We start from the raw sequence: 12,745 nt of genomic DNA on the forward strand, positions 1-12,745 counted from the left end.
TATAGGGAAATATTATCAATGTTGGTAAGCTTGATTTTATTTTATGACATTTATACTATTGTAAAATTATTTTCCGTGTGAAGCCATTTCAGGGTACACATTTAGCAACCAAAAGTAAAGAAATATTTTAATTTAAAGACTTTTAGCGTTATATTTTTGCACAAAACAGTGTAGACTTTAAATTTTGTTATTACAGATTTAAAAATGGAGAACGACAATGGAGTGCTTGTTGACTTGTACATTCCAAGAAAATGGTAAGCAATGCACGTGGAGCACTGTTTTTACGATATAGTATTAACTTGTTTTTTTAAATAAAAGTTGTAAATATATCTATAAATCCGTGTTAAATTACTTATGAATGATATGCAAAATTTGTATTTTACAGCTCCTCAAGTAATCGTATCATTCATGCCAAAGATCATGCATCTATTCAGTTGAGTATTGCTGATGTTGATCCTGAAACTGGGCGCATGACTGACTCTCAAAAAATGTACGCAATTTGTGGAGCTATTCGCCGTATGGTACGTTTTTTTACCATTATAATAATTATATGTATCTTTTTCAGTAATTATATTTTTTATACTTTTAGGGTGAATCTGATGATTGTTTAGTACGACTTGCAAAAAATGATGATATATTACCAAAAAATTTTTAATTAATATTAATCATTTTATTCTTTCAATAAAAATATAAAAAAATTTAAATAATGTGTATTACTTTGTTAAACTATAAGGTAACCAAATGAATGTTAAACTAATTTAATTTATTCTTATAAACTTCCAAGTTTGTTGTACGTGTCATTTATTATGATTTGTACATAGAGTTCCACATATGAAATAATGAGTCATTATATACATATATATGATACAGGAAGATAAATTTTTTAATATTTCATGCTGTTTTATGATGGAACAGTTTCTTTTGCTGATTCCATTAAAAAAATTATGCATGTAATGATTATATAAAAATAAAAATTATTTTAAAAAATATAGTTGCATATGTCAAAAAAGTATGATTTCAAATATTAATATTCAACTGCATTCAACAAAAACATTTACAAATATGTTAAAATATGTATCCATTTAAAATTTTGTATCATACATATAACACCTTGAATAATAAGAATTAGTATAAATCCTTAATTATTTTGAAGAATTATCTAACTTTTTTAAGGACGTATATAGTTTAAGTATAGTCTTAAATGATTACCATATTGTTTTAAAATATCGATTTATCACACATAATATTTATTACTGTAATTGTTGGTAAAGTTTTTTTAATGTACTGGGAATTTTAGTAAGGTTACAAGATTAAGCAGTGAATCTATTAACTGACAGTAAAAATATTTTATAACTTCGTGCATATGTTACTCATATTATAGTTGAAAAAGTATAGAAATTCGTAAATATCCAGTACATTTCAGTTCTAAAAAATATTTTTGTCATATATTAGTATCATTTACCGGGAACTTTATTTCCAAGCATGAATATTAATAAAATGTCACAAAACTGATTTGGAACTAATATTTTACCCTGAGTATATCCTACTGATGCCATCTTTTATTTAATTTTTAATTGGTATATGATTACTATGTTATATGATTAGGCCAATAAATTTACATACATTTGAAAATTAATATTTTTGAAAGAATAATCAACTTTTGATCATATGTGCAGTGAAATTTTATCTCCATTGTAAACTAGTACATATTATTAATAGGTATGTCTAGTAAAGCATTATAAGCTTAAAGAATTAAAAATTTTTGATAAACATTATTATTTTAAAGTCAATAAAAGATATAAGAGTAATATATAAAATTAATTACTTGAATTATTGCATTGAAATATTATATTTTAATGTTTTTTTTTTTTTTTTAATTCATTTTAACTACTACTTCATTACAAAAATGTTTTTCTTTTTTCACTACAAACCTATTTTGTAATTAAGATTTATTTGTCTAACTGCAATAAATGTAGAAATTTCCTTAGGAAATGAAATTATTAATCAATTATTCAAGGCAATCTATGAGTTTGTAAATTTCACATATATCTTACACTATTTTATACACAGTTGAGTCTGTGTATCAAATATTTAATACAGGAGTGTCTGATAAGGAATGAACGCGATTGAACCTACGATTTTTAAGAGTAGCAATCGCTTCTGTAAGATCTGTTCGTTTACTAAAAAAATCAACTATCGCTTGACCTGTTAACGCAGATGCCAAAAACTGTTCGACACTTATTGCCCAATCTGGACCAATAGACGCAACTACATTTGATGGATTTCCATTACGATCGTGTGACTAAAAATCATTATTAATGTAAAATTTATAATGTACTATAAGAAAATTTATTCGGTATAAATAATATATTACCCGTTCCACAACTGAAGGTGTTTGTTGAGCAGCAATAGCGGCTAAAAGTAAACTATCTTCAGATTCATCTCGACCAACATAAAATTTTTTACCAACATCGCCTAATTGGAGTAAAAGGGTACCTATATGTTGAGAAAAGAATATATTTATATCATATAAATATTATATAAATATATATAGAAATTACCTATTGAAGCTATACAATGATACGTTTCTTGTTCTTCTGGTTGTGCAGGAAACATGTCATAAAGTGTTTTCCATAATGCAATGAAATGTTCCTGTGACATTTTTGGTACAGTTTTAAGATCCAGTGGACTATCTTTGGATGCTAACATAGAGCGTAAGCTACCAATGCTTTGAACTTCCCATGATTGATCTCCCTGTTGACTGGTTAAACTTGTCGAACGAGATAAGGTACCGATACTCGCTTCTTCCGCTAAACTAACTGGCATTTCTAAAGAAGCGACGCTTTGCTCCATACTATCGAAAAAATCTGTAGCTTCTGCTGCTACTTCAGCACCATCTGATATTAATAATATGTTTAATTTATTCGGAATAAAAATAAACATTTTTTAATTAAAATACGTTTAATTATTATATAATATTTACCAGAATACGTTGGTGATTCGAAATCAACAGATGTAAGTAGTGGTGGTAAGTGCAGAGTGTATAAAAGTTTTAATCTTTGTGTTAAATCTGCAGTTGCTGTCATACCGATCGCTTGTACTAATTCCCGAAAGTTCAGTAGACCATCACGATTACGATCCATTAACTGATAGTACAATAGTACTTATGAACATTTTCTGTATTTGCTTGATCTTATACAATAAAATTAAGATACACATAGGTGTTAATTCTCTAAGATTTTTTATCATTTGTTATGATTTTCCTTTTTTGTCATCAATAACTCCATTTCGAAATAAAAAATTATTTTTTAAAACTTAAATTAACTTACACGGAATAACCGAGCAGCGAGAGATTCAGCTTGACTACATTTTCCCCATGGAGACAAGCCACCAAATAATATTCTAAACAGTTCAAAATCTATTTTATATGCTTCGTAAGGAGGTTGCGTTGGATCATAACGATCAGCTTCAGATTTTCGTTGACTCATTAATTCTTCTCTTACTAAACTTAACAGATCCTAGATATTGATATCATTGTTTTTCAAATATTTATATCTTTAGTATTTACATATCTATAAATAATTAAATATGTATATAATACCTGCAATTCTTCCATTGTCATATATTTGTCAACAACAACACTTCTAATTACATTTTTTTCAATTCCTTCTTCTAAACTTTGAACTACTCTAAGCCTGTGTTTTAAACGAAGTCTTTCTATTCCACCAATAGTCAAAGAACCATATCTTGAATATGCTTCGTATATTAAGGTTTGAACAGATATACTCTACAATAATAAGCAAATACACAGAATTATGAATTTATATTAATCTGTGCAAATGTATCTTATGTATAAAGAAAGTTTTTACTCGATTAGAAGCAGCACTGTCAACTGGTCTAGGAAGTAGAAGTCCCTCATCATTGAATACACCTCCAAGATAATCTGTTAATAACTGCATTGCTTCTCCATCGTCACGGCAATTTAACAATTTATCTTGATTCCACTCCAGTACTGTCAATGCTATCTGACAGAGGAAGAAAGACCTGTTTACTTCAAATTTCTTCTGTATGTACTTTATTCTGTATTTATTAGAAAGGATATCAATAAAGTTCAATACTTTTAGTAATAAAAAATAAAAGAAACTAAAGGTAAAATATATGTACATAAGATATGTTGTACCTGGAAAATTACTTTTGCTCCATCATAAAAAAAACAGTCCATTATATTTACTGCACTACTAGTTGGCATAACACTTAAGAATATGGTTAAAAACCATGAAAGTGATATAACTTTAATGAGACCAAGTTCCTGTAATCTAGCATGTAAAGTTGGTAAGTGTTCAGCAGCTAATTCTTCTAAAAGACCTTGGTCAACAAGAGCACCAACTACTCTTCTGTCATAATAATCGGGTAACAATGATTCACATACATTACATAACTGCCAGAATGCAGATTCTTCTGAACAATAGATTAATAAAACTGAAGCTACTATATTCATGGCCTGACAATAACCTGTTCCAAAACAATTAATTCAACAATTTTTTTAATCTTTGTGACAACGAATGTTATAAATATAATTTTTACCAATTTGTGGATTTTTCCAAGCATACGCAGAAAGAACTCTCCTTAAAGCACTAATACCAGTGTCAGATTGAAATGCTGGATGTTCGGGTAAAGATCGATGCAAATCGCGTTCTATTTCTTCATTTGCTTGACAGGATTTACCTAGTGATTGATCAACTAATGATTTATAAAGTCCTGGATTCATTACCATTTCATTTAAAGCACCTAGAAATAAATCAAAACTATATTATATTGCTATTATAAAACTATATCATTGTGGTAATGATTGTTTATTATGTTACCAGAAAAAGTAAGCCAAACTTCTCCTCTGAGAGACTGTGGTACACCTTGAATTATAAGTTTTGCTGTCTCTGTTGTTCTATACATTGTAATACCTCTACCATATTCTGCAAAATGTAATTCCCATTGTTTTTCTTTAGCTTCTTGTTTTAGTGCTGCTTCACTAGTTAATGGAGCTTTAAATAGGGTCATTAATGGTGGTTGTGGTTTCCAATCAGTAAGAGATTTAGTTTCCTCACAATTATTGTAAACTACGAGATGTAAACTATTTTGGGAAAATATGTGATCAACGTTCCTATTTCATAATAAAATATATTAATTACAATGAAAGTATTATTAAACTATGACATCAAAATTAATATTAAATGAAATCTTACAAGTTTGATAGTTTAGATTTTGCTAATAATTCAGATATTTTTTGAACAACAAAATCTCGATCGTGAATCTGAGCAAATAGAAATGACGATCGAGCAGTTGTTACTAGAATAGATTTATCTATTCCTGTACTTGATGATTGATTTTCAGCAGGCTCTATAAGCCTTACTTCTCTTAAAGGTACAACTAAACTTACTAATCTTCTCACCTAAATTAACATACATATTAAATCATGGTATTAAATATAAATCTTTATATACACATATTAATATTAATCAACATATTCACCCTGCTTTCAAAACAAAGGTAATTTTGAGAGAGAAATATTTTTCCCCAGACATATCTCTTATTGTATGGTGTCCATAATGTTGCATCAATACTACCATCCAATTTTTCATTTCCTGGTAATCTAAATTGCAACCTGTAAGCTTCAGAATGTGCTCGTGCATCAAGATCTCTTTTTAAGAAAGATGGTTTTTTAGGTACATTTTTGCTGGAAATATCATAACAATTAATACATATCAATTTTACTCACAATTTTCAAAATGCTTCCAAATACCTTAGTTTACTTAATAGTTCTCTATCTTCATTAAAGCCACTTTTCTCATCTATAAGCCTAATAAAAGTAACATTAATTTATTGAACATATTTTATATTTTTATTAATTGTAAGTTATAAATATTACCTTTTCATAGCAATATTTGTCAGTTGTTCCATTAATGAATATGTTTCTGATTTATGAAGAAACATTGAAAAATAATGCTGCAAGTAAAATAAAACATTGTTTGTCATAAAAAATGTAATAGTATAGACAATAAACATTATAATATTTTATTTACTTCTTTATTGTCTCTGGTTACAACGCGTATACTATCTGGAAATAAGATGGAATTAGTTTTACCCAATTCAGTAATGTCTGCCCATCTTATAATTAATTTTGTTTCTCTTGCCAAGATATAAGCATAAAAACACATATGATTTATTGATAAATATAACCATCCTTGTCTAGGTAAACGAGATTTCCAGTAACTAAAAAAATACAATATTACTAAATTTTCTAAGTTTGATAAAATCATATATACTTGTGAGTTAATTGTGTAAGTACCTGCAAGAATAGTAATTGACTAATTTATCTTCTTTTGGTATGTTAAAAAGTTGATGAAATTTAAAAGATACAGTTTTAAATGATTCTGGATCATCTTCTGTGAATAATATAAGCTTCAATAATTATATGAAAATTTTATTTTTCAATTAATCTTATTATAAATAATTTACCATCTGCAAATTGACAATCTGGTACATTATTTGCAATAATGGATTGTATTTTACAACAAACAAATTCAGTTATTTCTTCTTCAGTATCAAATGATGTTAAAGTATCTATCAAATTGGAATGAAGCCATTCCCAATCTTGCAAAATTTCTTCATGTGTTAAGGAACATGCAATTGCTATATAAGTTAAAAACACTTTAATTTACAATAACAAGTTCCTATATTAGTATATATTTTCAAAAATGATAAAAAACATTATAAATATTTTATGTTATGTTCTTATGTTTAGATACCTTACCCCAATAAACTTCTGATGATGGTGTTTGATGTAATATTCTAAATGGTGGTGGTTTAGTGTCAAAAACACTATCCAATGTTCCCACCAATATAGAAGTAAGACCTTTACTCTTTCCATATCCTTTACGACGTTGTAAAACAAAATATATAGTTGCCTGTTCTGTTACCCTAGTAATAAAAATATGATAATGTTCATTTAAGGACATAGGATTCACTTTATTCTAAAATATAATAAAATACCAGTTATAATTATATTGAAGAAAACTAATACCTATAGTATTTAATTTCTTAATTTCTAAAAGTATTTATTAGTTATTTATGTAAAATAACTTCAATTATATAACAAATAAAGATTTTTTAAAATAAAAAGAAATCATAAAAAATATAATAAAGATATGAAAAATAAGCTGCAGAAAATTATAATTTATTTTATTTGTTCAATCAATAATGTTTCAAAAGACTAATAACTTCATATATAATTTTATAGTTGCAAAAATATACATAGCAATGAAAATTTCTCATTTATATTTCATTCATATCTTAATGAAGGGGAATAAATTAATCTTATAGATAATTGGTAAAATGATTTTAATAGCACGAACGTCCCTTATCGACAATAAATAGTACCTCTAGTCTACAATGCATTATAATTTATATTCTTATACTGCTATGATAGTATAAGTAATTTATAGTTTTATAGTTTGTAAAATATTTAAAACTACAGTTAACTATATTCTTTGACAAATAGATAACATTAAATTTCATTAGATATATGTACGAAATGTAAACAAATAATATCGATTAAAGAATAGCAAACAAATTAAAAAAATAATTATTTTTCTATTCAAACTAGCATATATAAATTAATAAAACTCTGAAATAATACTTGTTCGAAAATTGCTTAAATTTCTAAATATATCTCTGTCAGCTGTCTTTGACATACGATGTAAACAGTAATTATAACAGAACATTGAACATCGAATATATGTATCAATTTACCAAAAAGCATTTGCCAGTAGAACCTCTTGTGGCTTCACCCACATATTGATCACTGTTGTTCCAGCACATATGGCACTAACAATACAAATTCAAGCACACTTTATCCAAGGCAGTAACAAAATTTGCTCTCTGAATAGCAGAAAAAAATACTTGCCAAAGATAAACACCAACATGAACTCCACTACAAATCACTTATTATTAGGTGCGTGGTTCTGACAATTTGGCCATACTTTCAATATAAAATGTTACTACAAACCAAATATTTTTATCTTAGAATGTCATTTCTTTTTTAAATATTTTAATATTTTTTGTCATATATTGTTATTACAATTTCATCGAATAAAAATAAAAGTAATATCGATAAATATAGTTATATGCTATTATTGTTCTCTACATTTTTTAATATGTAATAAATTATTTCTAAGCATTCTATGATATAACTGAAAATATATTAACTCGATCTATCTGTAATCAGAATTCTATCAAATTCTTTTAAATCAGATTGAAAAAAAATATCTTATCGATCAATTTAAAAAGACACTGATTAAAAAAGAGAAATTGTGATGTAAAAACCAATGAAGCAATAACTTTAGTGATAAACATTATTTGAATCTCAATATACAGATCTATTTAAATATTACTCATTTTGTTCTCGAAGTTTTTCAACAGTTTGACGATTTATACCAGTAAGTAAATATTAAATTTCCCACCAATATCGAACTATTACTATTCATCATGAACAAAAGACTTTAGATGTAGATGCTTGAGACGAAAAATATTACCACTTGGAATATGGATACATTTTTGTAAAATTATGAAATTTAATTATAAATAATGAAATTCATCATAGGCATAACAGAAATATTTCAATATGTAAATAATTTCAATAAAACATACAAATAAATAGTTGTATTCGTAAGATAATGCCGTTTTTTATTATGTAATTCATAGTAGTATTTAATAAAATATAAATAATAACTTTAATTTTGCAAAAAATAAATTGATATAAGTAGGTGTCGCTACATTTTCTAATATACATGTAAACTCCTGTACGAGATATGCTACATTACGACAAAGTTGGTCTACCAGGGTAGGTCGTAACCCGCAAGACTTTTCACTGTAAAGAAAATGGCGTCTCTCGCGGGAGTTCGTTTTTTAATAAGAAATACCGGTACTCTTAGACGTTCAATTAATCGAACATGTTTAAGAAGTACTGTTGCACAATTTCAGTCAAATGTAAAATTTTGTCATTATAGAAGACAAAATTCTATCACGCTTGCACCACAGGTAAACACGGCTATTTTTTATAATTTCCATGAATGCTTTTCAATGGTTAATATATCGTATTACAAATTAGACATTATGTAACATAAATAAATTAGGATTTGATCAAATAGTAAACACAAGCGTATTTCAAATTCAGAATATTTTATTGGATTGTTATGTCATATTTTAATTAAATTAAATACATATAAAAAAATACGATTGTTTTTAGGGATATACTTATGTATTTATATAAAAAATCAATACCTTTTTGATTTCCTTATTGTGACAATTGCAAAATATTTTAATATAAATATAATTATATTATCTGTATATTGCTTATTTTCTAATACATAAATAATATATAATGTTATTGTATATGTAGGTAAATATAGGAAATATATGTGCATATTGCACAGCAGCTAATATTCAGAAAATTGAAGAACGTGTTTTACATGTGGTTCGATCATTTGATAAAGTAAATGCTGAAAAGGTTGTTAAATTCCATATTTTGTATGAACTATTATTTTACAGGGCACACGAGTCAAGCAGGTTCGTCAGTATGGTCATACGGTACCATTAACACTTGAGTATATTAGCCAGCGTGTACTTTTAGTACTCAATCTTTATGATAAAGTTGATCCACAGAAGGTATCTATTCACAAGATAATACAATATTAAAAGATACTTGTGCAGGTGTTTTGCAACTACACAATTTAATAATTTTCAATAAAAAAGAATGCTAATATCTTATTAATGATATTTTACAAAGAGTTAATATTAGTATTATTAGTGCTGTTTTATATTTGTTCAAACACCTTGATAGATAGCTTCTCAGAAGAAATAAATAATTAACACTTTGCTTGAATCGTGATGTCTTTGTAATAAATGTATATCTCAATTTAATCATTTGTCTACTTTTTAATATGTTATAATTAAAAATTTGATATCTTGTGTAGTTGACTCTAAAATCTCACTTTATGGAAGATCTGGGTTTGGATTCCTTGGATCATATAGAAATTATAATGGCCATGGAAGATGAATTTGGTTTTGAAATACCAGATATGGATGCAGAGAAACTTTTACGACCCGAGGATATAGTACGTTACATTGGCGATAAACAAGATGTTTACGAATAAACATTTACATAATATAAACCATTTCATTAGTCAAGCTTTTTTATTTTTAAAACATTATGTAAGGAAAAAATCCAATTTTATTTTTTCTGTATAGAATATAAATTATAAAAATAAAGTAAATTGTTAGATTAAAACGTAAATTATATTATCCTGTATTTATTCATAATATTAAATAAAAAAGTATATTTATTGCGTATTTTTATCCGATATATAAACATTTATATTATTTTTAAACGAGAATAAAGTGCCACCATGTGACACTGATATGGTGTCGCTACTCTCTATGCCGACATTACGACATCTCGGATCTTTTTATTTGATTCAATCGAACGTGCATGCTAATCGAGTGCAACTGGAAAAATGAAGATGGCGGACACGTGTATGTTCAGAAGAAATAGACCCGGAACTACGGCAAAGGTTAATAAAAATATTAATTTTCTTAAAGATTCATTGTTTTCATGTTTTATACGTTATCATTTAATAATGGTTCGGTTATGTACAATGTATTTACAAAAATATTTGAACGCATCTTTGATGTATTTTTCGAAAATCAATGATGTTCTGCAAAGAAACTATTGTTTACATACTAATAATTTATAATATTTCGTTTATATTGTTTTATATTTTTACCAATGTATTGATAGTCTATAAATGTCAATATAATTTTAGGTTAAAATTATTTAATTTAAAATTACGCCACTTTGATAAATACGTTTTATAATATACTCTAAAGATTTATAAATTTAAGAATCTTTTTCGTTTAGAATTTTTGCAGATGGCCTGATGAACCGTTTGAAGAAATGGACAGCACGCTGGCCGTGCAACAATATATTCAGCAGATGATTAGAAAAGATCCATCTAATGTTGATTTAATATTGAAAATGCCAGAAGCTCAAGATGAAGCAGTATGGAAATATGAACATTTAAGACAATTTTGTATGGAACTCAATGGTTTAACTGTAAGACTGCAAGCAGAATGTCAGCCAGAAACTTGTACTCAAATGACAGCTACGGAACAATGGATATTTCTATGTGCTGCTCATAAAACACCCAAAGAATGTCCAGCTATTGATTATACACGACATACACTTGATGGTGCAGCTTGTTTACTTAATAGCAATAAATATTTTCCTAGCAGGTATGTATAATATGTAATGTGTAAATATTTTTTATTTGTCTTTCTATTTCTATACGTTTTATTCCAGAGTGAGCATTAAAGAATCTTCAGTAACGAAACTTGGTTCTGTTAGTCGAAGGGTTTATAGAATCTTCTCTCATGCATATTATCATCATAGAACAATATTTGATGAATTTGAGAATGAAACTTTTTTATGTCGCAGGTAGAATAATTAATTATTATAGAAGCACATATAAAAATAATTTTTATTTCATTAATTTATTTATTTGGATCATTGATCATTTCTGTTTCTAGGTTTACAGCATTTGTGACAAAATATAGTTTGATGTCAAAAGAAAGTTTGATAGTACCAATTATGGGAGAAGAGGGAACAACAGAAAGTGAAGCGTAGGACTTGAATGTTTATTTATATTGTCCTAAATTGATTTGTCAGATTTAATGAAGTCATTGATAACACTGATATATTGCTGGTATATCTCTTGTGGTTGCAATTATTGGAATCAATATAAGAGTATCGAAAAATTTTGGTAATTTGTTTAGAAATATACGACTAGAATTTCTTGGTATTAATTGAATTAAGAATAAAATAGTCATTTGAATACAATAATTGCTAATAGGAATTCGTAAAAGAACTTTTTCATGGTTAAAATTGTGAATGTGAAGGATATGGAAGGTATAATTGCAGTTGAATACTAGCCATTATGAGGTCTTTGTATAAAGATAAATCTTTCTACATAAATGCATTATACCTTTTACAATAGATTAAATGAAAATAATTTTGCATTATTGCATTTTTCATACGTTTATATTTTTAATGTATGAAATTTTTAATTTTTTAATTTTAAACTTTTTAGAAAATTTAATTTGATTAAATATAACAAGAAATTCAAATTCAGTTTAAGGATAAAAATGTTCAACCTCCTACATAGCACTTTATTAGATAATAAGTTTTTTTTGTAGTTAAATTTATAAGTGAGTTAATTATTTTTTTGATTAATTTTTAATATAACATTAAATGTCAGTTTTTTATTTGAATGACTCATAACAAAATGAATATATTTACTGTAGCAAGAGTCATTAATATAATGTAACTATATTTATCATGCAGTAATCAAATTAAGCAAACACTTATATGTACTATTAGCAATAATAATAAATGTTGTAGTGTTCTCATTTATATGATATTTATCATACATGGGATTGAACTTGAAATATTGAACTCTCTTCTACTGTTATTGATATAACTCTCAATGTCGTATAGTCTGATTAAATATCTTTTTATTGTCTGTGAGATGATAAACATATGAAGAATGGTATAACCCTCTTGTATTATCACGACACCCACATTCTTTCAAATAAGACTGGAGAATACAAGTAAATATTATTTTATAATTAGGTT

The 12,745-nt window shown here is 26.7% G+C and overlaps 4 protein-coding genes across 6 annotated transcripts; 3 read left to right on the forward strand and 1 right to left on the reverse strand.

The window, feature by feature from the left end:
* Nucleotides 1-50: 50 nt before the first annotated feature.
* RpS21 (ribosomal protein S21) lies at nt 51-2,297 on the forward strand. Of its 2 annotated transcripts, none has more exons than XM_017911522.1 (4): nt 51-114; nt 197-254; nt 386-521; nt 2,218-2,297. In XM_017911522.1, the coding sequence occupies exons 2-4, from the start codon at nt 205-207 to the stop codon at nt 2,260-2,262; spliced, it is 231 nt and encodes a 76-aa protein (XP_017767011.1). In that variant the 5' UTR covers nt 51-114; nt 197-204; the 3' UTR covers nt 2,263-2,297. The 2 variants fall into 2 exon arrangements, with proteins under 2 accessions (XP_017767011.1, XP_017767010.1); XM_017911521.1 differs by lacking the exon at nt 2,218-2,297 and adding an exon at nt 590-655.
* Nucleotides 2,084-7,992, reverse strand: Tbc1d8-9 (TBC1 domain family member 8/9). The gene is made up of 19 exons (XM_017911523.1): nt 7,807-7,992; nt 6,809-6,975; nt 6,514-6,687; nt 6,344-6,440; nt 6,078-6,267; nt 5,924-6,000; nt 5,798-5,854; nt 5,527-5,731; nt 5,241-5,446; nt 4,866-5,158; nt 4,585-4,788; nt 4,181-4,512; nt 3,870-4,025; nt 3,602-3,787; nt 3,330-3,518; nt 2,984-3,146; nt 2,562-2,897; nt 2,375-2,496; nt 2,084-2,302 (listed from the first exon to the last, which is right to left on the reverse strand). Exons 1-19 carry the CDS (start codon nt 7,848-7,850, stop codon nt 2,084-2,086), a joined length of 3,417 nt encoding a protein of 1,138 aa, XP_017767012.1. The 5' UTR covers nt 7,851-7,992.
* An 881-nt stretch (nt 7,993-8,873) lies between these two features.
* ND-ACP (NADH dehydrogenase (ubiquinone) acyl carrier protein) lies at nt 8,874-10,252 on the forward strand. Of its 2 annotated transcripts, none has more exons than XM_017911542.1 (3): nt 8,874-9,093; nt 9,455-9,562; nt 10,029-10,252. In XM_017911542.1, exons 1-3 carry the CDS (start codon nt 8,935-8,937, stop codon nt 10,206-10,208), a joined length of 447 nt encoding a protein of 148 aa, XP_017767031.1. In that variant the 5' UTR covers nt 8,874-8,934; the 3' UTR covers nt 10,209-10,252. The 2 variants fall into 2 exon arrangements, with proteins under 2 accessions (XP_017767031.1, XP_017767030.1); XM_017911541.1 differs by lacking the exon at nt 9,455-9,562 and adding an exon at nt 9,604-9,720 and having other exon boundaries at nt 10,029-10,250.
* Nucleotides 10,253-10,515: 263 nt separating this feature from the next.
* Mob4 (MOB kinase activator 4) lies at nt 10,516-11,797 on the forward strand. The gene is made up of 4 exons (XM_017911551.1): nt 10,516-10,625; nt 10,973-11,346; nt 11,414-11,548; nt 11,641-11,797. Exons 1-4 carry the CDS (start codon nt 10,569-10,571, stop codon nt 11,735-11,737), a joined length of 663 nt encoding a protein of 220 aa, XP_017767040.1. The 5' UTR covers nt 10,516-10,568; the 3' UTR covers nt 11,738-11,797.
* Nucleotides 11,798-12,745: the final 948 nt, after the last annotated feature.

The sequence above is a fragment of the Eufriesea mexicana genome, unplaced genomic scaffold (assembly GCF_001483705.2).
Source record: "Eufriesea mexicana isolate 0111107269 unplaced genomic scaffold, ASM148370v2 scaffold265, whole genome shotgun sequence".
NCBI classification, from domain to species: Eukaryota; Metazoa; Arthropoda; class Insecta; order Hymenoptera; family Apidae; genus Eufriesea; species Eufriesea mexicana.